Genomic DNA, 27,129 nt, shown 5'->3' with positions numbered 1-27,129 from the left:
CTAAAACATAGCATTCGAGAACCGGTTTTTTTGGGTAAAGGTTGTACAAGATGGCTCAATATAAGAAACTAAGAATCTAAGGCTCTACCCTAAAAACTAACTAGTAAAACAAAGAATTTACCCATCTTTTCCTACTAAAAATGCAAACAGTATAAGGAGACAAAACCAAAAACACATTCAGTATTTTTATTTAATTTTGTAGCGGACAATTTACATACCTCCCCCACCCCTTCCTTTAAGTTAGTGTGACAATTGTCCATAATAAACTACTTAAAGAGAAGCTTTGGTCAAGAATGGAATGAAATAGCAAAACAAAAAACCAAAAAACAAAACCCAAATCACTGCTGCTTTTAAAAAACCAACACTTTCACCAATTATCCTCAAACAAAACACACAACAAGGTTTGCGCCATATGTGTCTTCAGTGTTTCCTGGCGGCTGGCTCTCCTGCCCATCATGCGAATGGCGGAGCTGCCCGGCGCAGCCTGTCCGTCCTCATGCTGGATCTGGGCGGCTCACTCAGCTTCACATTATCCGAAGGCCCTGGATAGAAGACTCTAAGGTCTGGAGAGCGGCAGAAAGAACACCGATGGTCAGTGGGGACTGGCCATCCTGGCGTTTTCCCCAAGGCACTACCCCACACCCCCTCCTTCCTGGCTGAGACCCGCTCCCTCTGAGATGGGCTCCGGGACTATGGCCTGCAGACACTCTCCCAGACAGGGCTCCCCCTGCTGGCCCTTCCAGGCCCTGCGCCGCCTTGTCCCCACGGCCCCAGCCCACAGGCTCCGGGCACACGCCTGCTCCCAGGGCACGTATGTGCTTATCATCTGTGTCACTGGCCCTCACTCCAGATGCCCTGATGGCAAGCACTCCCATGTTTCTGTGGCCCCCACGCAGCCAGACTGGTGCACAACGCCTAGCGGTGCTCAAAGGCGGACGGACCAGAGAGGAAAATGCGCTGGAACTTCCCAGCTCACTCGCACAGGAGAAAGGACTTGGCCGCAGGGATCAAAGGATGAAGGGCGGAGCTAACCGCCCAGGTGGAGCTAATTGCACAGGTGCGCGATGCCCCAAAGCAGGTGAAGGTAACAAGGGCAAGACTTGTAGAGGCAGCAACATCAATCATGAAACTGCACAGGCAGTGGCAGAATTCTGTAAACGTTTAACTTCTGGGGGTTAAGTCCGCAGAGCTGCACACCGGAGCTGCTCTTAGCCCTGCCCCTCCTCCCCACCTCCTCATCCCAACCCCGAAGCTGAAGGGTGCAGAGGCCTCAGGCGTTTGTCCCTCGTGGTCACAACACCCCTCCATGCGGCCTCCTAAATCCCTCTAGTCCAGAACCTCCTGGCCACCCCCCGCCCCCCAGCACGACTGGAGGCACATCCCCGCCACCTGTTCACTCCGGCAGCCACTGTCCAGGGTCCAGGCCACCTGCATGTCACAGCAGGTGCCTTTCCACGTCGGTTCCGGAGCAGCCCCCAGCTGCCCGCAGGCAGGGCCCGCTCTGCTCTGCTTCCGCAGGCCCCACAGCGGGGCCTGAGTGCAGCGCGCGCCCCCTGAGCTGCTTGGCTGCTCTGCACGTGCTGCCCCTGCAGCTCAGACCGCTCGCCCGGAGAGGCAGCTCAGGCAGTCCGTGCAGCCCCCCAATTCCTCAAGGTGAAAACAGAGGCACTGGCTCCTCTCCCGGAGCCCCACCCGACCCCCACCCTCCCCTCTCTCCCACGACAAGCTCCCCGAGGGCTCCTTCACGTCCACGTCCTCAGTGCCAGCACCTGGCCCGGCACCCGGCAGGCAGGCAGTGAGTGCTGACCCGACTAGTTGGTGTCAACCATAAAAACACGTCTACAGAGTTCAGCTAGTCCGGGCCCAACCTGGGGCCCGCCACAAAAGCAGCCCCCAGCCCCCCTCAGTTACTCCGAGGACCTCCAGAAGTGTGGACTACACCTCGGAGAGAAAGTGCGGCTCTCTCCTGTAACAACTCCCAGGGTTTCAAGAGAACCACAGCCAGTGCACCGCGCTCCTGACGTGCACCACGCTCCTGACGTGCACTGCAGCTGACGGCTGGGTCCAAGAAATGAGGACCAGTCTTCTCATGGGAAGACTTCTAACACAAACGAGATCTGTTCTGAAAGACAGACGATACCTTGAAATCCCAAATGGTCATGGCTCCATCGATGCCGGTAGTGCAAAATTTGCGACAATCTTGCTTGTCTGCCTCATAAATAGACACTTGACTGAAAAAAGGCAAAGACAGGAGAGAGACTGTAAGGCACATGGTGGAAGTGAGCTCCAACCTTCCTAGAAGGGTAACAGCATTTTCAGGAAACGAATTTTCTATCAATTCCTTTAAAGTGTCCATAGATATTAGTCTGTAGCGATCTGACTCAGAAAATATTAAAATGTATTTTATTACCAGATTCCAGAAAAGAAAAAGACTGGAAAGAGAGAAAAGTTAAGAATGTGCATTAATTAGAGGGACGTGGAGAAGCAGGACAATTCAGGCCACACAGCGTGCACCCTGCGGAGCCAGGAGAGGCCACAACCACAGCTGTGACTGAAATGGACGCACTGCTTAAAAAAAAAATACTAGAGGGCTTCCCTGGTGGCGCAGTGGTTGAGAGTCCACCTGCCGATGCAGGGGACACGGGTTCGTGCCCCGGTCTGGGAAGATCCCACATGCCGCGGAGTGGCTGGGCCCGTGAGCCATGGCCGCTGAGTCTGCGCGTCCGGAGCCTGTGCTCCGCAACGGGAGAGGCCACAGCGGTAAGAGGCCCGCGTACCGCAAAAAAATAAAATAAAATACTAGAGGCATCATGAAGCATGATTGAAATCCAAGTTTTGGCTCCAAGCCAAAACTCCCAAATTACCCTCTAGGACAATGAGGGCATATGAGTCAAAAGCTCTCCTTACATTTGAAATTAATCATTATTAATATTAGCAACATTCAGACACACCACAAAATTCCAACCAAGCTCAGCAGAGGAGACTGATGAAACAACTTGGCTTAGCCTGATTATCTGAAAAACTTTCAAGAAAACCAATTCCACAGCTCAGACAATATTTGTCTTTCTCCCCGAAATGCCTAGAACATTCCCTGTGGGGAAGGGGATGGCACACACCACCTGTTTCTGCACAGCCTATGGGCTAGAGAATAGCCTTTACAATTTTAAGTGCTTAGAAAAAAATTAAAAGGCTATTATTTCATGGCATGAAAATTATGTGAAATTCACATTTCAGTGTCTATAAAGTTTTATTTTATTTTTAAATAAAATTTTAAATTAATTAATTTACTTTTGGCTGCGTTGGTTCTTTGTTGCTGCTTGCGTGGTCTTTCTCTAGTTGCGGTGAGTGGGGGCTACTCTGCGTTGCAGTGCGTGGGTTTCTCACTGCGGTGGCTTCTCTTGTTGTGGAGCACGGGCTCTAGGCACGCAGGCTTCAGTAGTTGTGGCTGGCGAGCTCTAGAGCGCAGGCTCAGTAGTTGTGGCGCACAGGCTTAACTGCACTGCAGTATGTGGGATCTTCCTGGATCAGGGCTTGAACCCATGTGTCCCTTGCATTGATTGGCAGGTGGATTCTTAACCACTGTGCTACCAAGGAAGTCCCTATAAAGTTTTACTGAAATACATCCATGCATATTTATCTCTGTACTGTCCATGGCAGCCTGCAGGCCACATGGCAGGGCTGTAGTAATTGTCATGGAGACCGTGTAGTCCTCAGAGCCTAAAATTTACTCTCTGGTTCCTTATACAAAAAGTGTGCTGACCCTGCTCTAGGGTAAAGAGGACTTTACCCTAATATCTGCAAATAAAAGCAGTCACGCCAATCTGCAAGGGTCTTTTTATTCCTAACCTCAAAGTCTCAAAACGGCAATGAGAGCTGTCTCTTTACAGATACACAGTCTGCAGAGAAGCTTAAGAGAACCTCACAGAAAATAATTTTGAAAATCATTCAAGACAGAGAAACTTGAAAAGTGTGGAGAAAAGTTCTGCTACGCCTTCAAATGACTACTTTTCAATAGAGCACAGATTATTTCCAGCCTATTTTAAGTCCAGTGGCCCTTTCTGCTGAACATAACAACCTGCAGTTAGAAATTCTCTTGAAGAGGGACTTCCCTGGTGGTCCAGTGGCTAAGACTCTGAGCTCCCAATGCAGGGGGCCCAGGTTTGACCCCTAGTCAGGGAACTAGATCCCACATACTGCAACTAAGAGTTCGCATGCTACAACTAAGACCCAGCGCAGCCAAGTAAATAATTAAAAAAAGAAAGTAAAAAAATCTTATAAAAAAAGAAGAAATTCTCTCAAAGAGAAAGTCTAGAGGTTTCCATTATTCTTCCCATGATAATCACCCACATTAAAGTCTCTCAACACAAAATGTCTAGTCAAAGAATACTGTGCAAGGCTTCCCTGGTGGTGCAGTGGTTAAGAATCTGCCTGCCAGTGCAGGGGGCACGGGTTCGAGCCCTGGTCCGGGAAGATCCCACATGCCGCGGAGCAACTAAGCCTGTGTGCCACAACTACGAGCCTGCGCTCTAGAGCCCGTGAGCCACAACTACTGAGCCTGTGCGCCTAGAGCCCATGCTCCACAAGAGAAGCCATCGCAATGAGAAGCCAGCACACTCCAATGAAGAGTAGCCCCTGCTCACCACATCTAGAGAGCACCTGCGCACAGCAACGAAGACCCAACACAGCCAAAAATAAATTTTAAAAAAAAGAACACAGTGCATTTCTCCTCTAGATTAAAAAAAAAAAAACCCACCAAGCTTTCTGGACACGACACAATTCTACTGTCTTATTTAATCACAGATGCCTGATGAAAAATAAGTAAAGGAGTTTTTTGTTTTGTCATAATGATGCTGAAAAATCTGTCTCTCTAGTTAAATGTTCTTCTTACTTGTACACCTTACTTGAAATCCATGGCTGAAGTGACAGCTACCTTTCAAACAGGATAAGACTGTCAGGTGCTCACTATTAGAGGAACACGACATTCAGGAAGGTCTCCTTTTGTCCTCAGTCAAGTTTCTGAGAAAGCAAGACCCAGAAGAGGCTGCCTGACAGGCCGCGCCAGCTTACAGGCCCGCAGCAGGGCCTGCGTTCCGCACGCGGGACGCCCAGACCGTCTATGCCCTGAAGGACATAATGACTACGTGGGGGCGGCTCGCTCTCTGTGACGAGTTGGAAGTAAGAGCCTGCAGCCGGGAAGATACAGACCCCTCGCCGCCCCCGTTCCTGAACGGATGTCTGGGCCTGCAGGACACAGAACATCACAGGGACCCGTCAGGAAACAAAGAGGGGAGAAGGGCAGCCCGGTCACCTAACACTTCTGCACAGCCATCGGGCCGGGGGCTGGGCGGCACCTACGTGATGCTGTTCTGGTGCAGCGTCTCCAGGGCCGTGTTGCGGTCCTCGGTCGTGGCCCGCTTGTCCATGTTGCGGAAGCGCTCCATGGCCGACATGTTTCGCTGGATGCTCTGTTTTGGGATGTCTAGTTTGGAGACGAAGGTCAAGCAGCCGCGGTCGTCGCAGCTAAAGAGCATGGGGCAGCAGTCATGGCCCTGAAACGAGGGATCGGTCAGGCCCTGCAGGGTGTGCGCCCAGCGAGCGCCCCAGCAGAGCGGCCCCACCATGGGAGCCTCTCGAGCGGCTTCCCCTACAAGGCTGCTGCTCCATGCTCGTGCGCACAGCCACAGGGCACGCCCTGCTCCCGTTCTGGAGAGTAAGCACAGGCCCCGGTGCAAGAGAGATGCTTACAGCGGCCACGACGCTGTTCTCCGAGACGAAGCGCACACTCAGGAGGGGCAGGAACTCTGTCTTCAGAGTTGAGACCCTGAACACAAGAACAGTGTTAACCCGAGATGGAGGAGACCACGCAGCCTCTTCAGACACAGACGACAAAGGACCCATTCTCATGGGGGCTTGGCAGGATGAAAGAACACTTACATTAAGAGGAGCCCCATAACCCAGGCCTCCAGGAATCTCCAGCATGAGCCAGCCCTGAGGTGACCCGCAGATGAGCAGGCCTCTGCCCCCTCTGGCTGTGCCCACCCCTCCTGCACCCACCCCTCCTACACCCCTGCTCACCACAAACTGCCCTACACTGCGGTCCCAGGAGCACTGGTTCTCTGCCGCCTCGGCCTTGGCTTCCCCTGCCCCGTTACCCACACACCCTTTCTGCTCCTCTTGCTTTTCCAAAGTCCACCCCAGTCTCTGAAATGAGGCTTGAGTTTCATCACCCCCATGAACAGCCTTCCTGGACCACTTCAGCCTGCAGTGGCTGCTCCTTTCTCTGGCCTCCTAGTTGACTGTCACCGTCACGCGGGACTGAAGGCCTTTCTCTGCTCCCCTCTCCTCGCCTGTGCTCACGTGGGCTCCTAGAGGGCTGGGACCACAGACACTTATGGGAGTCTGTTCTGTGCCCGGCCAGGCACTGGGGCAGGAGCTATGGCCACTGATGAACACGACACAGTGTTGGCCAGCCAGGAGCTCACATGTGAATGGGCCGTGTGTGTGTGTGTGTGTGTACACATGTATGCTTCATGGTCATCTGGCCGAGAGATTACACAGATACGGCAGCAAACATACTGGTTGATGAAGTAGGATCATATGGCTCCATGTAAAAGATGATGCATTTTGAAACTGTGTCTCAGGAGACACCCCTGCCCTATCCCCTTCAGTACAAATGGTATTGGATTAAAGTCCTAACACCACCTCATCTTAGGCTCTTCTGTGGCATACCTGGCTCTTACTACATGAAATACTCTGATATGGAGAAGGGTAGCAGATGTAATCTGACTTGCAGGACCGGAGAAGCCAAATAATAAATCAATTCGAAGGTAGACAAGAGCTTATAATATAAGCATGTGCTAAGAGCTTATTATGCATTACAATAAACTGTACAGAAATCAAATAGCCATGACAAAACACTATTGAATGACAAAGAGCAAATTACTATACAAAATGTATACCATAATCCCACTGGAGTTAAAAATGAAAAGATATATGTGTCTACATATGTACAGAAATCTTCTGGAAGGCTTCATAATTTAGATTGGGGGGGTGTTTAAAAAATTAAAAAAAAAAATTCACCCCAATCAGTAAAATATATATATTCTTTCTGAAATGTCACTTTGTTGTCAGTGTGGGGCAGGGGGAGTCAGATGTGACTGGTTCCCTGCATGGGGGACAAGTCAGGAAACCCTTACAGGTGGGTTACCTTTAGCTGCCAACGGAAAGGATTCACCGGGACAGAACCAAAATTCACAAGCGGAAAGGACTGCGGTCACCCTCTCCCTCTAGACACGATAAGCAGACACAAACTGAAGTCTGATGAGACACACACTGCTCTCCTCAGGGCCGAGCAGGCACCTCCTCACAGCGAGTCTCTGCGATTCGGGCTCCCCCAGCGCACACACCAGGGGCACTGGCTCCCAGGGTGTCAAGTGTCACTGCATGAAGGCCCACATGAATGGAGCACTGTCCACTGACTACAGAGTAAGAACATATCTCCCACTTCATCTAAGGCTGCCTGATGCCATTTACGTGTTGTGAGGAATTCACAGGAACAGACTAAACTGCCGTCTGAAGGAACTCTTACCAGAAGCAAACCAGGAGACTCCTTTGGAGGAATCACAATCAGCACTTCCATTAAGAAGTGTTTCTGGAAGTGAGACCTAAGTCTTCAAAATTTCCCCAAATGGACAATCTAAATGTGTGAAGGTAACTTTAAAGGCTGCCTTGCAACCTGGTTCGGATTTTTGTGCTGGTGCCCTGCACTTATACCCAGGGAAAGGCAGCCTCAGGCCAGCTGCTAAGATCCCACCCCACTCCTCTCTAAGTCCAGATGAAGGCAGACACTCACTGCACACTTTTTGAGGCATCGGCAACGGACACGGTGCTGTCGTGGCTGACCCAGGCCAGGCGGCTCCCGCTGGCGGAGAAGCTGACCCCGTGCACCCAGCCGCCAGTGCCACTGCCACCAAACTCTGACATCAGCTGACCAAAAGGCATCTTGCTGCCCCAGGGTGTACTGGCTGGCTTCTCATCCACTTCTTTAATGTAGGCAGAAAACACTCTGTGGTTTAAGGGCAGGAAGAGAAGGAAGGAATAAATGAAAATATCCGTATATAGAAACAGGCCACAGGCAGCTGCTGTAAGGTGTCCCAAAATGAAAAGATACTGACTCATCAAAAGCAAAACCTGATGGGCTTCCCTGGTGGCGCAGTGGTTGAGAGTCCACCTGCTGAGGCAGGGGACACGGGTTTGTGCCCCGGTCCGGGAAGATCCCACATGCCGCGGAGCGGCTGGGCCCGTGAGCCATGGCCGCTGAGCCTGCGCATCCGGAGCCTGTGCTCCGCAACGGGAGAGGCCACGACAGTGAGAGGCCCTCGAACCACAAAAAAAAAAAGCAAAACCTGATGACAGACAAGTTCAGATACACAAACCTCTTAAGACACAGAAGGGTTCTAAGCGCTGCCTACAGTTGATTCAAGTTTGGCCTAGGTCGTGCCGGGCACCACTCTCAGGGCACAGCTCTAGAAGTGATGGACACAAAGCCCTTCCCTCCTGGAGTGTATCCAGCGGAGGACCTCGCTGTCCTGCCCCTCCCCGCTCCCTGGCCCATGGCAGACTCTGCTAAATGAGCACAGCATACTTTCGTGTCTGCTTCACCATCATTCTTAACACAGCGGTCCAGAGCCCACACAGTCAAATGGTAGGAGAGAGGAAACTATTTGCTACTCTGCAATAAACCACTAGCATTAACTCATTTAAAGAAAGAAAGGGAGGGACTTCCCTGGTGGTCTAGTGGTTAAGACTCCATGCTCCCAATGCAGGGGGCCCAGGTTTGATCCCTGGCCAGGGAACTAGATCCCACATGCTGCAACTAAGGAGCCCGCCTGCTGCAACTAAGACCTGGTAAAACGAAAGGAAGAAAAGAAGGAAAGAAAGATAGGAAAGAAGGAAGGGAGGAAGGAAAGGAAAGAAAGGAAGGAAAGAAAGGAAGAAAGAGACATCCAAAGAGAAAGTCAAGGGAGGCCAGTGAGAGTGGGCAGGCTCTCCCTAGTATCACCCTCAGATCCAGTGTCCAGCCTTTGTGGCAGGTCTCGTCTGGGATGACAGCAGGTCCTTTACAGCCTAGGGTCATCAGTCTCTTTCTCTAATTCCATGAAGCTGTGTGTAAGGATGTTCTGACCCAGAGCTGGGAAGCAGAAGGGCTAGAGAACAGCTGGGGATCTGCCCTCCAATGCTATTTCTTTATACAGCTTCTCTTCAAAAACTTCTGAAACTTAAAGACCCCTGAAGCGATCTGGGATATTTTCCCCCTAAAACAATAATGGCGGCAGCAGCTCTGGAAGAGGCAGGACAGTGGAGAGGCAAAGGAAGCCTCGAATTATCTGTAAGTTAGATGATGTGACCTCAGAACCTCTGTGCTTTAAATCTGCATCACGATGGCTACTGCTTTAGTCATCAGAAGCCAGGAAAGAACTGTGCTGCCAAATTGAGAGTTCGAACAGAAAAGACCCTTACCCACAGGACCACAGGTCAAAGCCAAGTTTATTTCTGGAAAGTAATATTAACAAAAGAATTGTAAGCTATTTGTACAAGCAGATTTTTGGACACAGCCTGACAACCCAGGTGGTATGGTTAAATTCCATCTTCTAAGGGAGCTGGAATGACTCTGGGTAACACATCACAACAACAAAACTCCTGAATATGAAAAAATCTTTACTGTTAACACTGGTTCTCAAGTAGAAGAGCCAATATTTTTCCAAAAAGTACCTTGACACTATTGTACTCCCATTCCACAGCCAAATTCCCATACATATCCTTTAAAAAAAAAAACCCAAACCAAAAACCCCGTGAGGATTCTTGGATATAAATCCCTGGCCAGGTTTTCTGGAATTTCTCCACATAGCTTACCAAAGAATGCTGCACCCCACCTCCCAGCCCACCATAGAGTCAACATGAAGCAACATTTGCTTTTCTTCTGGCTAAGGCCGGGGTGGGGAGTGGGGAGCCTTCTTGATAAAGAACAGCTTTAAAAAGCAATTACACTGTATGACCCTTAAAGCTCTCAGCAAAGTGGCTGTGTTTCTTCTAGTCTCATGCTAATGACAAATAAAGAGATTTAACTGAAAAGGAACTGCACAATAACAGCTCAGCAGTGCCCTGTTCAGCTCTGTTTTGTTGATCTTGGTTTCACTCTGGAATTTGCCCAGTCTGCTGCCTGGGTATGAAATGAGAAATAACACCGTGGGAGCGGGGGACCCTGTACCTGGATGTTCTGCCTGAGGAAACTTCCTGGCTCCACCCCTGCATCCCTCCGCCTGCCCCTCCTGGTCCACTGCTTTCTATTGATACCTCCTGATTTCCACACTTGTTGTAGCTCCTTTTCTAGATCACAAGCTCCTTTCATCTCTGGGACCCTCATGGGGCCTAGCACAGTACCTTACAAAGAAAAGGAACCTCAAAAATACTTGCTGAAAGATGAAAAACGAAGAGCTCAAGGCCGTCTATCAATCCTCACTCGTTCCCACCTGCATTTGAAATCACAGGATCCTGCTGCCAGCAAGACGTTGTTGGGATGCCAATCCAAGCTGAGGACCGTGGAGCGAATGGGTTTTTTAATGTGCTTGCTTACCCACCTACAAAAGGAGAAAACCCATTTTAGTTTATCCACACATCAAGCAACCATCCCCAAATGACCTACAAATGTGTGTCAGGCGAAAACACCTACACGTGGTTCTCACATGGCCGCCGAGTGTTCTACCAGAGAGAAGGTGCGTTTCTAGAGGAAGAGAGGAAGGGGAACCATATGTGGCCCCTTTGCTCTCCTGTCTTTCAGGCTTTGACGTTTTGATCAGAGCAGCCAGTTCGGAACTTTCCCAGCTACCAGAGGATCCTCATCATTAAGTATATTTATGGATTAACTCTCATACCGTCCCCCATGGACTTTCACATTATGTGTAACTCTAATCTTTGAAATAAAAATTGAGGTTTGAAATCACTTGAATTTTTTTTTTTTAATAAATTTATTTATTTATTTATTTATTTATTTATGGCTGCGTTGGGTCTTCGTTGCTGCACGTGGGCTTTCTCTAGTTCTGGCGAGCGGGGGCTACTCTTTGTTGCGGTGCGCAGGCTTCTCATTACGGTGGCTTCTCTTGTTGCGGAGCACGGGCTCTAGGTGCGTGGGCTTCAGTTGTTGCAGGGTGTGGGCTCAGTAGTTGTGGTGCACAGGCTTAGTTGCTCTGCGGCATGTGGGATCTTCCCAGACCAGGGCTCCAACCTGTGTCTCCTGCACTGGCAGGTGGATTCTTAACCACTGCGCCACAAGGGAAGTCTGCTGAATTTTTATTACAAATATTCAGTGATTTGTTCCTTTGTTTTGGGTTAAGTTTGGGTTGTAAAATAGTTTAATTTCCTTTCTAAGTCTCCGTGAAGCTGCAAATTCTTTATTTTTTCACAGAGAAATCCAGAAATTAGCAGAACCTCTTGCTGGTGATGGGCCTCTGACTAACTCTCTAGCTCCACTAAAATGTTTATTTATGTCTAAGATCAGTCATTATTCTGGCCTAATTCAATTTCTGTCCCTAAACTGCTGCTTAAAAACCAATGCTGTTCTGCTGCTTAGGAGCTGAGAGACTTACTCTCGAGCAGAGCGCCCTTCCTTGAATGTTAAATCACTTTTCTATAGAATCTTTTTCGTAGCGGCTTTTCTGAAAAACAGACAACATTCTGACTTGTTTTATAACAGTTATTCTACCTTAAAGGCGTTTAGAGGTTGTTTTAAAGTACTTGCATCCTACAAATGAATTACAGTGCCATAGCTGAGACATTCCCCTGAACATTATGGCTTGTTCAAGGGACAATACCTTGTACTACAGTAAAGCCCAATTTGCCTGAATCTGAGACTATTTTTCAATGAATAAAAATGCAAAGTCACTGAGGTTGAAAGCTACCCAGGAAAAAAGCTGTTTCTAATCTATTTATTACAGTGAGCCTTCTAAACAATTTCTTGCAGGCAACATTTTGTTAGCCTTATTTTTACACATGCTTGCAAGCAAGAAAAACCGCAGGTCTTCAATTCAAAATTCAATCTTGTTGCAAATTCACAGACTTGTTTCAAAGAATCAAAATTCCTGAGGTTTTACTAAATTACAAACTGTAATGTGATAATCCCTTCCTTTCCTTGTCTCAGACAGTGACACATGAAGAGTAATGTGTACCCGTCTATTTTTAGTACAAACACTGCCAGTTTCGCACTAAATGACAATTCCATGTTGAAGCGTATCTACCCCCTTTCTGAACATGTGCCAGGTAGAGCAGAGTGGTTTCCTTATCAAAGTAAGCAGGAAGGAGTAGTTAAAATAACTTACTTAGCCATTAAATAAATCCCTGTATTTTGACTGGCTCAGCTCCAAGTGGTTTACAGTATAAAGTAAGTACAACAGGCTGATTATATTTCTGAGATTCTGGTCAAATTTTAAAGTTTAACAGTTTAAACAAGTAAAATATTATACCAGGACACAGATTTGGTATAAAACTTTAAAGAAAGGAGAATATTGTTATCTGTAAGACTCCTAGATATTTTAAGTCAATAGAGACAGGGAAAAAAACTTCCTTAGGGCACTGAGCATCTTTCAAGTTTATAATAATTTATATATCAGAGTAAGAAAACAGCAATTTAGACAGTACAGAGTGAGAAGAGTTGTAGCGTCTTAAAGAACAAACAAGTCAGGACATCAGAACATGGAAACCACAGTTCGATATTAATATGAGAAAGATGTGAGATTGGACTCATTGCACACAGAAGAAGGAAAAATGCTCAGAGAGAATGGAGAATTTCAAAGGAAAAAAAAAATCTCCAGATGAGGAAAAAATGAAGTTACAGTTAAGCCTCCACCCAGTGCCTCAAGAAGTCACCAAGGACACAGCAGTCCAAATGTATGATTCTACAGAGAAATAAAAATACTCATGTTGCTCACCAGTCATTTTCGGACTCGAAGTAACAAACAGAAATGAGTCGTGCTCCGCTGCCCACAGCAAATTTGTTCTCTAGCGGGGACCACTTGACAAAAGTGGCTGCACGGTTAATTCTCAGGATCACCAGGGTCGGCTTCCAGACACCATCTTTCTGACTCCACACGTAGGCATTGCGGTCAGCCCCACAAGTGACGATGCGGTCACTCTTGGGAGCCCAGTCGATACCTGCAAGTTGAGATGTGGTGGCATCTGCTCTGCCTGGCCATCGACAACTGGCACGGCACCAGCAGGAGGGCACCAGCATGGCAGGGCTGGATGTGGGCTTGGGACCTTCCTCCCCAGCCCATCCTTCCCCACCTATGGTCCTGGTCACCACCTCACACACAAAGGCAAGGATGTTTCTCTGCAAAGTTCCGTAACTCAGGATCCTCTGGAGGCCAGGCAGAACAGAGCTGTTATAATTGTGGAGGTGACAAACCAAGCAGGGGCATTCTTAACACCCAGCCACATATCTTTAGAATATCTGATCTGAAGACCCTTTTCTTCCTTCTTTATTGGATTTTTTTTGCTCTGAAAGTACCTTTATTCATTCAGTAACAGACCTTGGTCCATGATATTAACTGAAAGTGTGCTAGATGGCCTACAAATAAAACAACATATAGGGTAAACAATCATCAGTATAGAGAGGGGAAAATATAAATTATGATTCTTCTGAAGCTCACTGTTTTTTAAACTAACCGAAATACCTTTTTTACATGATACAGGTTCTATGAAAGATTCTTTGAGTATCTTTGCATCTAAATGAGGAAAAGACCTAAATATGTATCTGAATGTAAGATCTATTTTTCTTATTTGATCAGACTTTTACTTACTTGGTGCCTCTATGAAGGATCCCAAAGTCAAGGTCAGTTTGTTATATACCAAGAGTAAAATCTGCTATGATTCAGTCATTTTATAGTTACTGATGAGGTATTTTCTATAAGTATAACTTAACACTGAACGTATAGAAATACTACTAATAATTTTTTATTATAGATATCTCTCTAAAAATAATTAACATTCTTAACATTTACATGAAAAAAGTAAGAATCAAAGTCTCCATTAGCCATAAATCACAGTGACTTTAGTAGTGTGAACAGTTTATGTTCATTCACCTACAGGAATAGTCAGCTCAATTATTCATACCAGTGAAGGGAAAAAGATGGGGAAGTGTATTCTCAGTGATACGTACTTTTATTTTAAATCTATTCATTACAGGACAGCTTTGCAGCTCTCTTTATTAGATTTTAAATTTAATTAATTAATTAATTAATTAATTATTTTTTGCGGTACGTGGGCCTCTCACTGTTGTGGCCTCTCCCGTTGCGGAGCACAGGCTCCGGACACGCAGGCTCAGCGGCCATGGCTCACGGGCTCAGCCGCTCCACGGCACGCGGGATCTTCCCAGACCGGGGCACAAACCCGTGTCCCCTGCATCGGCAGGCGGACTCTCAACCACTGCGCCACCAGGGAAGCCCTAACTTTTATTTTTAACTACAAAAGCAAACCCATATATTATCACGAGACAAACATCACAATGGGACATATGCAAAGTCAAAAAAGCCCTGCTTCCATTCTTCACACACATTCTTCCCGCAAAGGATACTAATATCATGGCAAACATTTTCTCCTGTTTTTTATAAATCAGCAGTGGTTATACATTATTTTAGAACACTGATCTTATCATAATAATTTCCCAAAACATCCCATTGTTGTACGTTTTATTCCCAATCACTTATTAGAATAGATAAAACTGGAATAAACATTCAGGCACATAACCTTCTTGCTCTGGTTAAAATGATCTCCTTATGATAAATTCCCAGAAGTGTCATGCAAAATAGTTATTTTTATGACTGTCTTGTTTTCCTAACTTGATTACCAGCTTCCTGACAATACGAAGCGAGTCTCTGAAACTACTGTGGTGGGCAGACCCTGGAGTGGTCTCCGAGATTCCACCTCCTGGTGTTCACGACTCTGTGGGACCCCCCTCCCTGTGGGTGTGGGCAGGACCCCTGACTCACTTCTAACCAGTGGAATGCTGGAAAGTTGAGATGGATGTGACCAGTGCACAAGATTACCTAAGAGCATGGCGCCCCTCTTGCTAGAGACTCTCAAAGTCTTTCTCTGTTACTCTCTGTTGAAGAAGCAAGCTGCCATGAATCTCTCAGCTGCACGGAAATGAATTCTACCACCATCAACCTGAAGGCGCTTGGAAGTAGATCCCTCCCTGGTGGAGCCTCTGATGAGAACAGCCCTTCCGTGGCTGACACCTTGATTACAGCTTATGAGACCCTGAGCAGAGGTCCCAGAGAAGCCAAGCCCAGACTCTTGATGCACAAAAAACTGTGAGATAATAAATGTGTTTTGGTTTACGTTGCTAAGTGTGTAGTATTTGTGACATGGCGATAGAAGACTAATACATCCTCTAATATCCAGAATATTGCCTTGTAATGAGAAAACTCAGTGATTCTGTAATGATTTTGACAATCTCAAATTTCACCCCATTCCAATATCACCACCACTTTAATTACACACATATGTATTTTATAAGAATTCCTGAGGTGCTTAAAAAAATCAATAGATCCTTATTCTCTAAGAAAAATACAAGGAACTGCCTTCTGCTTCGTTTTATAGTTCTAAGTCTACTTCTGTGGCTACATCTTTCATTTGAATATAGAAGTTGTAAAACCAGAGTCTTAGCCTCAACCGGTTTTTTTTTTTTTTTTTGGTTTTTTTGCAGTACGTGGGCCTCTCACTGTTGTGGCCTCTCCCGTTGCAGAGCACAGGCTCCGAATGCGCAGGCTCAGCAGCCATGGCTCACGGGCCCAGCCACTCTGTGGCATGTGGGATCTTCCCAGACCGGGGCACGAACCTGTGTCCCCTGCATCGGCAGGTGGACTCTCAACCACTGCGCCACCAGGGAAGCCCCCTTCAACCTGTTTTTAGATAACATTAGCTTTTAACTCTTTTAAAACACACACTTGTTAAAAACAGAATGGGAAGGGCAAATATTCAGTAAAGGCAAGTTCTCATCTCTTGCTAATTTAGCGTTGCATCTTTTTTTGTTTTCCTGCCGTCAGAAGACTTCGAAGGAAAAGAAAACGAATCTAACATCTATCCTGTCTTTCCTATACTAACTATATTTCAGGATAACCAAATAGTAGATGAAGGTAAGCATCTCTTTTATGAATGTATTCCAGCTAACAGAGAAGAAATGATAGATTTAGAATATTATCATATTGCAGCCACTATTAAATTAATGGCTATGGGCACTGATCATGAACAACTGCTAACATCACAGAAGAAAGACAACCGGACATTATGTGCCTCCTTCATGAAAGAACCTGCTACCACCTAACTTCAACTAGCAATTCACAGGAAACACAGAGGACGGAGAAATATGTGAAACACCATGGGCTTGCAATCCGTAAAACCCAGGCTCTCGAAAACACTACAGGACAAACAACCCGATTTCTCAATTTTCTTAACAAATAAATTGCGAAGGAAAAGAAAGAAGGGAACCTATAAACTTAATAGATAGATCAACTGATCACAACCATGTGTGTACCTTATTAGGATGCCAATTAAAACAGACTATTGTATTGGTTATTGCTGAAGAGTCCTTACCTTTTAGAGACGCAAACTGAAATATGAAGTGATGCAATGTCTGGGATGTACTTGAAAATAGTACAGGAAGAAGAATTGAGAGTGAGCTGAGAACAAGATTAGCTGTGAATTGATAACTGCTGAATCTGAGTCATGGGTATATAGGGTCTTGTTACATTACTCTGCTTTTATATGCTGTCTATTTAAAAGTGTCCACAGTAAAATGTTTTTTTTTTTTTTAAAGGAGATGGTGATCAAGCATTTAACACAAAACAACAAAGTCAGAGAAAAACACCAGAACTCTGATATCCCTTTGATGCATGCCATACTCTTTTTCTCTGTAGTACTGAGCAGACTTTTCTTCTAAAAAGCTTCAGAGGGTAATTTTCCTTTTCCGTAGTTACTATCTCTCTGAGAAATTAAGTTTGATCCTTGGTCTCCTGCCACAGAGTTATATTTAGACTTTGCCAACAACAGTTTTTTCAGATCTAAAAAAAAATGTCATTTGAGCATTTGGACAGAAAACAGGCCCAAGTTCAAAGGATTCCAGAAGAGAAGCAGGGGGAGAAAAAGGACATAACTAACTATTTCACTTTTTTGGCTATTTCTTTGGTCTTTCATCTTGGCCCTTGCTCATTTATAAGTATTTCCTAATGTTAAAATTCCAATTCAAAATATGAGTGTTCTTATTTTTAGGCTGTAAGGCCACTGGCAAAGGGACTTAAAGAAAATAGGCCAAACCTCATAAAAATAAGGTCATGGGAAAGCAACAGCAACAAAAATAGAAATTATGTCTTTCTTGCTGGTTTGGTAATATAATTAGTCGGTTCCTGACTGGCATCACATACAAAGCACTGGTAAAAGCAAGAAGGGACGGTCATAAGTTTTTGCTGGGGATACAATGTAAGGGGTGCAGAGGGTCAAAACATACTACGTTTTTCTCTGATTGGGGGGAAGGATATATTTAAGCTAATCAGTATATTAGGGGATGAGAGCCAAAACTCAAGGGTCCCAATTAAAAAAAAAAAAAGAAAATTACCATCAGTCCCTGTGCTGCCCACTTAAGTGCAAAAAATCATGTAAGAAGGGAAACACAAGACTGTGGTGAGAAATTTATAATTGAAAAGTTATGAAGAATAAGTTTTGATGTGCTTGGCAATTGTTTAAAGCAGTTGAATCACTTAGAAAATAGGATAAAAAAGAAACTATGGTAGTAAGGGTCAAAGACCAAGAGTTCTCCCTGAACGCAGCAGTAAGTTAGTATGTTTTTTTAAAAAGTAGCCAGACAGGGCTTCCCTGGTGGCGCAGTGGTTGAGAGTACGCCTGCCGATGCAGGGGACACGAGTTCGTGCCCCGGTCCAGGAAGATCCCACATGCCGTGGAGCAGCTAGGCCCGTGAGCCATGGCCTCTGAGCCTGTGCGTCCGGAGCCTGTGCTCTGCAACGGGAGAGGCCACAACAGTGAGAGGCCCATGTACCAAAAAAAAAAAAAGTAGCCACACATGATTTAACAACAAAGCAATACACTGTCTTGAAATCTGGTATCAAGATATGGTTTACTAAATTCTGAAAACATTGTAAAAATTCTCCATTTTTTCTTCCTTCTCCTTTATTTCACACTTGCTTAATAAAACTCGACACTGCTCTGCTTGCTACCTTTACCCAACTATTCATTGATAGTTTTTGTCAAAGATGAAAGTTACTGTACACTTAGGAATCTGCCTCAGAGCTAATGCTTTAAGATCCAGTCTTCTACAAATTGACAAGAACAAGTTAAAAACTCAATGGAAAAATGGTTAGGAGTTATGAACAGTAAAGTCATGAAAATGAAAACTCAGGTGGCTAATAAACATCTGCTCAACCTTTCTATTAATCAGGGAAATGAAGCTTATAGAGTGACCAAAGATCACTTATCAGCCAGTCTGCTTCTATCAAGCATGTGTGGGGCGTGGGAAGATAAGCACTGCTATCAGGGCTGCTGGAATGCAGGCGATCTGACAATGCCTGGCAAGGCTGAAGATGTTTGCACCCCTGTGGTACAGCAAGTCTCCCAGAGACATTCACACCTGAATGGAGATCTGCCCGGGGACGCTCAATTTAGCACTTAAATGTCACAGGGAAAACATGGAAGCAACTTAAATATCCTTCAATGGAGGAAAGAGTAAATAGATGAGGTATGAAATGCTACCCAGCGGGTAAAAGGAATCAATTTGATCTAGATACACCTACATACAGAGAACTCAGAAACAATGCGGAATGCAAAAGTAAGCCACAGGAGATGCATGCTATGATGCCATTTATGCAGTATTTAAAAATTCTAGCCAATAGTACTAAAGACTGCTTACACACACTGACACACACACTGACACACATACACGTATGTGAAAGTATAAAAAACGGACTGGGACAATGTCATACCAATTACAGTGTCTTCTGGGGGAGAGGAATAGGACTGGTGGTGAGAGGAGACTTTACCATTATCTGGAATAATACTTCTTATAATAATATACTTCTTATAATCAAATCTTTGTTTCCCAAGTTTTCTGGCACAGGAAAAAAGATAAATAGCTGCTAATTCTGGGTGGCAGGAATATGGGTGTTTGTTATATTACTCTATGTCCTTTTCGGTATTTTGGAATGTCTTCCTTGCCCTAAAAACAACATACAGGAAATTTCTGGAAGACACAGCGTTCCCTTAGGACTTGGGAACACAGCTTGGCTTGCGGTTGCACACAGCTGACGTGCTGTCTGGTTTTGCTTTCATGTCTCATCTAATCTAAGCTCTCTAGTCCCCAGAGTAGGTTGTGTTTTCTGTAACGCTAGCAGAGCACTGCATACCAGCTGGGCTCAGAGACGCACTTAAAAACTGAGGTCACTATTATATATTTTCTCAAATTTTCTCAAGAAAAATCAGTAAATGCTGCACTAAGTACCGTGGCAGACTTCCTTTACACAGAAGCATGCTAGACTTGGAAATGCCGTACTAAGCTCATGTGATCTCCCTTTTTTACCTGTGATGTGTCCGTTATGCTCCTTGAGTTCATGAGCTTTCACCCACTGGCTCCCGTTCTTCTTGTAGATGTGGACTTCGTGGTTATTGGGGCTAAGGGCAATCTCTGGAGAAAAAAGTCAATAGTTAACACCTGAACTCGAAACTGTCATAAAAAAAGGGATGTTACAGTTGGCATTTTAAAAACAGACTGAAGGAAGGAACAGGAAAGCGGTTTCAGAAAATGGTTCCCAATATTCGTCCTGAAGAATTCCTTTATTATTTTTACCTCTACTTGGACCCCATATTTTAAAATGTTTTCTAGAAAAACTGAATTAAAAAATTCATTTTATTAGAAACATATACAACTGTCAATTAAAGTTCTAACCAGTAACAAATAAATAATATTATTATACTTAACTGATATAATTTTATTTATTTTATTTTGTTTTGGCCCAGCCGCTAGGCTTGAGGGATTTTAGTTCCCCGACCAGGGATCGAACCCAGAGCCCCGGCAGTGAAAGTGCTGAGTCCTAACCACTGAACCGCCAGGGAATTCCCTTAACTGACATAATTTTAGTCCACGGTAAATATATTTGACATTTTAGTTTGCCTGTACAACACTATTAATGACAAATGTTTAATTTGTTAGACTTTCTGAAATACTAAAAATAGCTCATAGGCTTTCATTACTGCTGTCATAGACCCAGGATGGAACCACTAGTTTATAAAAACAAACAAACAAAAAAAACCCCCAACAACCCTTGATACTACTGATAAAATATATTGAAGTTTTTCTTTACAATAAAGCCAATATAAATCACAAAATAAAATTCTCAAGAGAACTCTCTTAGACCAATCTAAAATGTTAGGAATATACATATATGATGGATTTTTTTGGAACTTATACTGGTATTTTTTCCTTTCTAGTTCATCCATTTTTAAAAAATAAATATCGATTTCTTAAAATTAAACTCTATGACCCAAACTTTAGGTCAATCATTTAATAGTTCCCCCATCTATCATATCCCCCATTTATACATAATATCCAGAACAGGCAAATCCATGGAGACAGAAAGTAGATTAGTAGTTGCCTAGGGCTGGAAGTTTTGAGGAAAATTGGAAGTGAATGCTAATGGGCATAGAGTTTCTTTTTGGAGTGATGAAAATATTCTGAAACTAGACAGTGGTGATTGTTGCATAATTCTGTTTAATATACTAAACACCACTGAATTGTATACTTCAAAAGTGTGAATTTTATGACATGTGAATTATATTTCAATAAAGCTATTATTTTAGACAGTGAATAAATACCTAACTTTTAAAAATAACTCATGGACATAATACTACACTTCTTCTGTTTTTAGACTTTTTTTTTTTTTTTTTTTGCGATACGCGGCCCTCTCACTGTTGTGGCCTCTCCCGTTGCGGAGCACAGGCTCCAGACGCGCAGGCTCAGCGGCCATGGCTCACGGGCCCAGCCGCTCCGCGGCACGTGGGATCTTCCCAGACCGGGGCACAAACCCGTGTCCCCTGCATCGGCAGACGGACTCTCAACCACTGCGCCACCAGGGAAGTCCCCAATTTTTTTTTTTTTGCCTTCTCCTTGTCATATTACCTGCACTTTGCTTGCTGTACTACACCTACTTCTAAAAGTCTTCTCCATCCCTTTCTAGTTTGCTAGAGCTATAAAACTGGAAACTCAAGCTTATTATAAATAACATAGTAAACACTAGATAATACTGCTCTCATTATGCCACTTTGTAAACCATATGTGTCTTATTTCTAGGTCCTAGTATTCTGACTAAATGCTGGGTGATGAGTGTTACTGTACAACTATTCCAGACATTGGGTTATTAGGGCAATGAAAGATGTCTCTGATATAAACTGTCCTCCAGGTGGTACTGTAGAAAAAGAAGTGGACAAGGAGCCAGAAGGCCTGAGTGCTAATTACGGCTCTGACATTAACTTGGGTGTAACCACTGGAAAGTCCTTCCAACCCTCTCAGCCTCGATTTCTCTACCTGTAAACCAAAGGACTGACCTAGTTCTCTCTGAAGCTATATCTATGTCCTGTTCACATATGATATTGAAATATGTGATCCCTAAAAGTACCTACATCTAAAAGAATCAAAGGTACCAAAATAAAGGAGCAAAGTTAATAGCATACTTACGGGTACGATCCCTGTTCCAGGCATGACAGGTGATTGGCTCTAGTAAAAACTGATGCAGGGACATTATTCTTAGTGTGTTCAAAGGACAGAAAGCTGCAACAAGCAACAGAAAAAGCATTTAAAATGGCAGGCAACCCATATTTAAGTTGTCTGGGGATCCTGAAATGTTTGGGGATAAATAAAACAATTCTGCCTTTGAAAAAGACCAATCTCAATGTCAAAACTTAATCATTTAAATACAATTAGCACTGTAACCACATCAAGGGACTCTAAAACCATGAGTTAAGGACTGCTGGGGTACAAGATATTCACACAGTCTCAAATGATCATCCCACAGATTATTTATTAATTACAAACAGAAAAACATGCGTTTACAATAAAAAAATCTGGCAGTCGCCACCTTAACCAAGCAATCAATCTTAATATCATAAGTAGTGGAACAATATAATCTGATGGGCCTCCTGACAGGAGACAAACTGAAGGGCACACCATCACTTATAAATAGTGACCACTTAATTTATTATCCAGACCGGAATACTTTCAAGAGAGCATAAAGGGGCACTATTAATAATTATGCTGCAAAAACAGGCCACAGGACTATGCTGGAGAAACCTGGTAATATGGTCAACCTACCTATGAAGTATTTATGCCAAACATATTGTATTTATGCTAAATCCAATCAACATCTGGACCTAATTTCCAGTTTACAGGAAATAAAGGGGAGTGGAATTAGTTAAGTAACACCAAGGGGAAACAAACAGTTAAAACCAGAATGTGTGCCATCCTATAAAACAATTGGCCTGGACAATTCAAAAGAGGTCGGGGTGGGGGAGGGTGGCGGTTCTAGATTAAAAGAGCTATGAAAACCAAGTTTGATAAATGAAACTTGACTGTAAATCTACATTTTTTAAACAACTGTAAAAGATGTATTTTGTAAAATAGGAAAAATTTGTATTTGGACTACCTATCACACAACAATACGGAATTATTTTCAACTTCTTAACTATGATAATGGTTGGCTGTTAGGTAGAAGAATGTCCTAACTCTTAGGAGATAAAGATGATGAAGTATTTAGGGATGAAATGTCATGATGTCTTCTGTAACTTATTTCCAATCATTCAGGACAACAAGTAGGTGTATAAAGAGCAAATGTGGCAATACGTCAACAACTGGCAAATCAAGGCAAAGAGTAGGCAGGTGTTTGTTATGTTAGTTACTCTTTAAACTTTTTATTGTAACTAAATGAAAAGCAGGAATCTATGAAACATCATTAAATTAAAAATCAAATCACACTCTCCCTTCTATAGGCACCCAAATCTAGATACACTGATGAAGCAACTTTTACCTGAAATAGGAGAAATTTTTTCAAAAAAGCAGTCAGCGGCCCCACCCCCATCCCTTTTTTATCGTTTCTAATAGGCACTCTCACAGCACTCAATACTTAAGTACAAGTCAACCTAGGGTGGAGACTGAAATGTGAGATAGGAATTCTGATGCAAGAAGGAAATGAATGGAAAGGCCATCAGAAGGTTGTAAAGTGAACAATGAAAGTTCAGACAAAGCAGAAATCAGTCTTAGTGGAAAGCAAAGGAAATGTCTCTGCTAATTGTTGTAAGGGAACCTAAAGGTCAAAAAGAGATAAGTGTGCCCTTAAATAAAATATCTGATATCTTGAACTGGCAGAGAAATATCAGTGTTTCACATTCTATTCTAAAAGTGAGGATATTTAGGTCATTAATTTTTTTTTACGGGTATGTGTTCTAGAAAGCAAATTGCAACTCACAAATAAAATCTCTAACTCGAAATAAAAAAAAACTTTTAAATGAATTTAAATAAGACTGCTTAATTTGTCTATTTTTAAAAAAAATAAACCTCCAGAAGCTCAGTGCATGATTCTTTTTCTCTGATATCATACGCTTACCCATTACAAAAGGTTTTACTCAGTTACTCAAAATAACATGTTATGCCATAAACATCTGCTTAATTAAAAGCAATTTAGTTTATATGCCACATTTTAAAGGCTTATTTGTTAGCTGAAACAAAATTGGTCTGCAAATTAATAATTTAATGTAAATATCTACATGCAATAAAAGCACACATTTCATATACAGTTAAAAAAGAAAAGGTGGGGGCTTCCCTGGTGGCGTAGTGGTTGAGAGTCCGCCTGCCGATGCAGGGGACACGGGTTTGTGCCCCGGTCCGGGAAGATCCCACATGCCGCGGAGTGGCTGGGCCTGTGAGCCATGGCCGCTGAGCCTGCGCGTCCGGAGCCTGTGCTCCGCAACGGAAGAGGCCACAACGGTGAGAGGCCCGCGTACCGCAAAGAAAAAAAAAAGAAAAGGTGGACTACCCTGGTGGCGCAGTGGTTAAGAATCCCCCTGCCAATGCAGGGGACACAGGTTCCAGGCCTGGTCTGGGAAGATCCCACATGCCTCAGAGCAACTAAGCCCGTGCGCCACAACTATTGAGCCTGTGCTCTACAGCCCGTGAGCCACAACTACTGAGCCTGCACACCACAACTACTGAAGCCTGTATGCCTAGAGCCTGTGCTCCACAACAAAGAGAAGCCACCGCAATGAGAAGAACCCCGTGCACTGCAACGAAGAGTAGCCCCCCGCTCACCGCAACTAGAGAAAGCCCGCGCACAGCAACAAAGACCCAACGCAGCCAAAAATAAATTAATTAATTTTAAAAAATGTCCTCAATTTATATAAAAAAAAAAGGTGCAGACAAAGGCTTTCTCATTCTAAACCTCACGGTTATAAGCAATGCATCAAAGCCTTCAAAAGAGGTAAACATTTACTCAACGGCATAATTATTTCTAAAATTGCATTTCTAATTTCGTTATAGCATTCAAGTTCCATATTTGGACATACACTTAGACCTGTACTTCCTTCTATAATCTATTTTAAGTCTGTAGGCCAAGACAACACTCATGTTTGTCAGATTCATAAGACACCAGTAAACACAGCCTGTGTTCATTAAACTCAGTGAAAGGAGAATGATGACAACTTGAATTTTGTACAAAGAAAAAGAAACCTCTGTCGTAGGGTGATAATTATAATTTCTAAACTGTGATTCATATTTAAGTGAAATCTGAAAAACTTTGTCTTAACGAGGGTAGAGAGAAGAAAAAGGGAGAGACAAAAAGGTGCTGCATTAAATTTAACAAACTTCTACTGATGAACTTTTAATGTCCAGCACAGAGAAAGAACAATTTATAGGACATTATGATTCCAGGGACCCCCTCCACCCCCCAACTCCTTTCTTTACCTATCACTTGAGTCATCCTGGTATTTGGTTAGCCATGGGCTGTGGAGCCAAGAGGACCTGGGTTTGAATCCTGGCTTTGACACACAGTAGCTAGGAAACCCTGGGAAGGTCACTCAATATCTCAAACTCATTTTTCTTCATCTGTAAAATGGACATAGAACTGACATCCCAAGGCCAGTGGTAGCAGGATTAAATAATACGTGAAAGCATGTAGTTCAAAGCCTAGCCTAAAACAGATGCTCGGTAAGTTAAGTTAGTTCCCTTTCTTCCTCTAACCCAAGGCTTTTGAACCATCCCTAGAAATACACACCAGTAAGTACCCTCTGAACTTGGAAACACCTACCTAGGCTTTAAATTCTCAGTCCTGGAGCTTTAAAGTATTTGTACAGTGGGGATTTCAGTTCCCTGCTTGGGGTCAGTTTTCGAGACGTGATTCATCCAGTTTCTAATTGCTCTCAATACCCAACCCAGCAATAGCAGGTGCTCCGACAAGGTCACCACACCCTCCCCAGCGTTCAGAGACAGGTTCCAACTCCAGGCACCAGCCTCACCAGCAGACCAAACTTCCTTAGGCAGAACCTGTTTCAGCACAGGATTAGTTACCTAGATCTGATACTCTCCCCCAGCAGGAGATTTAATTTTCCAAGAATGATCCCCTCCTTTAATTGTGGTAAGTAGATGAATTAACCTCGGAAGGCCTCCGAATAGGTTGTGTAGGAAGCAGCCACTTACACCTACTCCCTCACAGGGCAAAAATAGCCTCCTGAATGATAGCTTCTCCTTTTCTTTCTTTCTTTCTTTCTTTTTTTTTTTTTTTTAAGATACCTGAAAAACCCAGGGCCTCCGGGAAACCAAAAGGTTAGATTTAAAAACTGATAAAAGAGGGCAGAACTAGGATAATTTAGGTAATTTCAGCAATGAGTTGAAATAGATAAAAGTAGGTCAGCATTTCCTTCCGGTTCCAAAGCCCCAGTATGAGAACTGATGGCTTTATAATTAAAGATTCTAAACTACAATTTATTAAGTGCCTGCCATGTGCCCAGCAGTGTAGTAAGTACCAGGTTGGGGCCAAAAACATAAATAAATCTGACACTTTCCTGGTCCTCAAATCTGCGGGGAGAAGGGTAGAAGAGGAAGGGGAGCTAGATACACAGACAGAGAATGCCGAGAAGCAGGAATAACTGCTAACATTTAGTGAGCACCTACTCTGGGCCAGGAACTATCCTAAGCAATTTATGCAAATAAACTCACTGGAGCCTCAAAAACCCCCTGAGGATCTTATTACTACAGATGAGAAAACGGGGACTCAGAGAAGCAATCTTCCCAGGGTCATCCAAGCAATGGTGGCGCCGGGATGGCAATCTGGGCAGCCCGACCGGAGGGGTGTGGTGGGAAAGGCGCTACAAAAGGGTTCCACGGAGCGACCAGGAGCGAAGAGGTACAACTGTGACTTAGGAGAAGGCGGCACCCAAGCGGGGGGATTCTTAAAGAACTCGGGGGAAGGTTCTTCTCGAGCTCGGGAAGGTCCCCCAACAGCTGAAGGATGGAAGGCGGCCCTAGACAGGAGCCAAACATTCCAGGGGCGCCTACGGCGCGCAGGGACCCTATTCTAGACGCTGAAGAAAGGAATGAACGGTGCCTCGTGACGCTCGACTGGGGGGAGATGATCCCATTCACCACAATATTAGAGACTGGGATAAATGCCCACAATGGAAGCGCAGGAGAAGCAGCCTTTAATTCTGGCATCGGAGGAGGCTTGGAGCTCGAAAATCGTGAGAATGGGATCTGGACGTGTGGGGACCCCAGGGCTCGGCGGGCCCCTCTGAGAACGCGGCTTCCCCGCCCCCTCCCCCGGCCAGCCCCTCAGCCTCAGGGCCCCACGGCCTAAGCCCCCGCCTCGCCGCCCCCGCGGGTTCAGATCCGGGACGAGGCCGGCCCAGGGGAGGCCGGCAAGGCCAGAAACTCGCCCCTGCTGCGCCTTACCTGGGGGTCGGGGCCGTCCGAACGGGCTCGGAGCGTTGAATTCGCGGACTCTGGTCAGTCGACGCGAACAGGCTCCGGCGGGCGCGGGC

General features: G+C 44.7%; 1 protein-coding gene across 1 annotated transcript; it reads right to left on the bottom strand.

Moving 5' to 3' along the window:
• Window positions 1-165: 165 nt before the first annotated feature.
• On the bottom strand, window positions 166-27,129 carry ARPC1A (actin related protein 2/3 complex subunit 1A). Its single transcript, XM_082600650.1, has 11 exons — window positions 27,041-27,129; window positions 25,058-25,198; window positions 21,785-21,877; window positions 19,634-19,738; window positions 12,981-13,203; window positions 10,530-10,637; window positions 7,853-8,065; window positions 5,746-5,821; window positions 5,356-5,549; window positions 2,141-2,231; window positions 166-563 (listed from the first exon to the last, which is right to left on the bottom strand). Exons 2-11 carry the CDS (start codon window positions 25,071-25,073, stop codon window positions 525-527), a joined length of 1,158 nt encoding a protein of 385 aa, XP_082456776.1. The 5' UTR covers window positions 25,074-25,198; window positions 27,041-27,129; the 3' UTR covers window positions 166-524.

This window comes from Mesoplodon mirus, assembly GCF_964341445.2.
Source record: "Mesoplodon mirus genome assembly, chromosome: 15".
Lineage (NCBI taxonomy): Eukaryota > Metazoa > Chordata > Mammalia > Artiodactyla > Ziphiidae > Mesoplodon > Mesoplodon mirus.
This window is presented reverse-complemented; position numbering and strand designations above follow the sequence as displayed.

Bases quoted from the DNA above. Each gene is read 5' to 3' on its own strand.
- ARPC1A (XM_082600650.1), bottom strand. The intron at 10,638-12,980 runs GTGAGCAACATG...CTCCTTTTGTAG, and splicing joins TTCGAGTCCGAAAATGACTG to GTGGGTAAGCAAGCACATTA. The intron at 2,232-5,355 runs GTAGGTGCCGCC...GCCTTTTTTCAG, and splicing joins CTGCACCAGAACAGCATCAC to TCAAGTGTCTATTTATGAGG.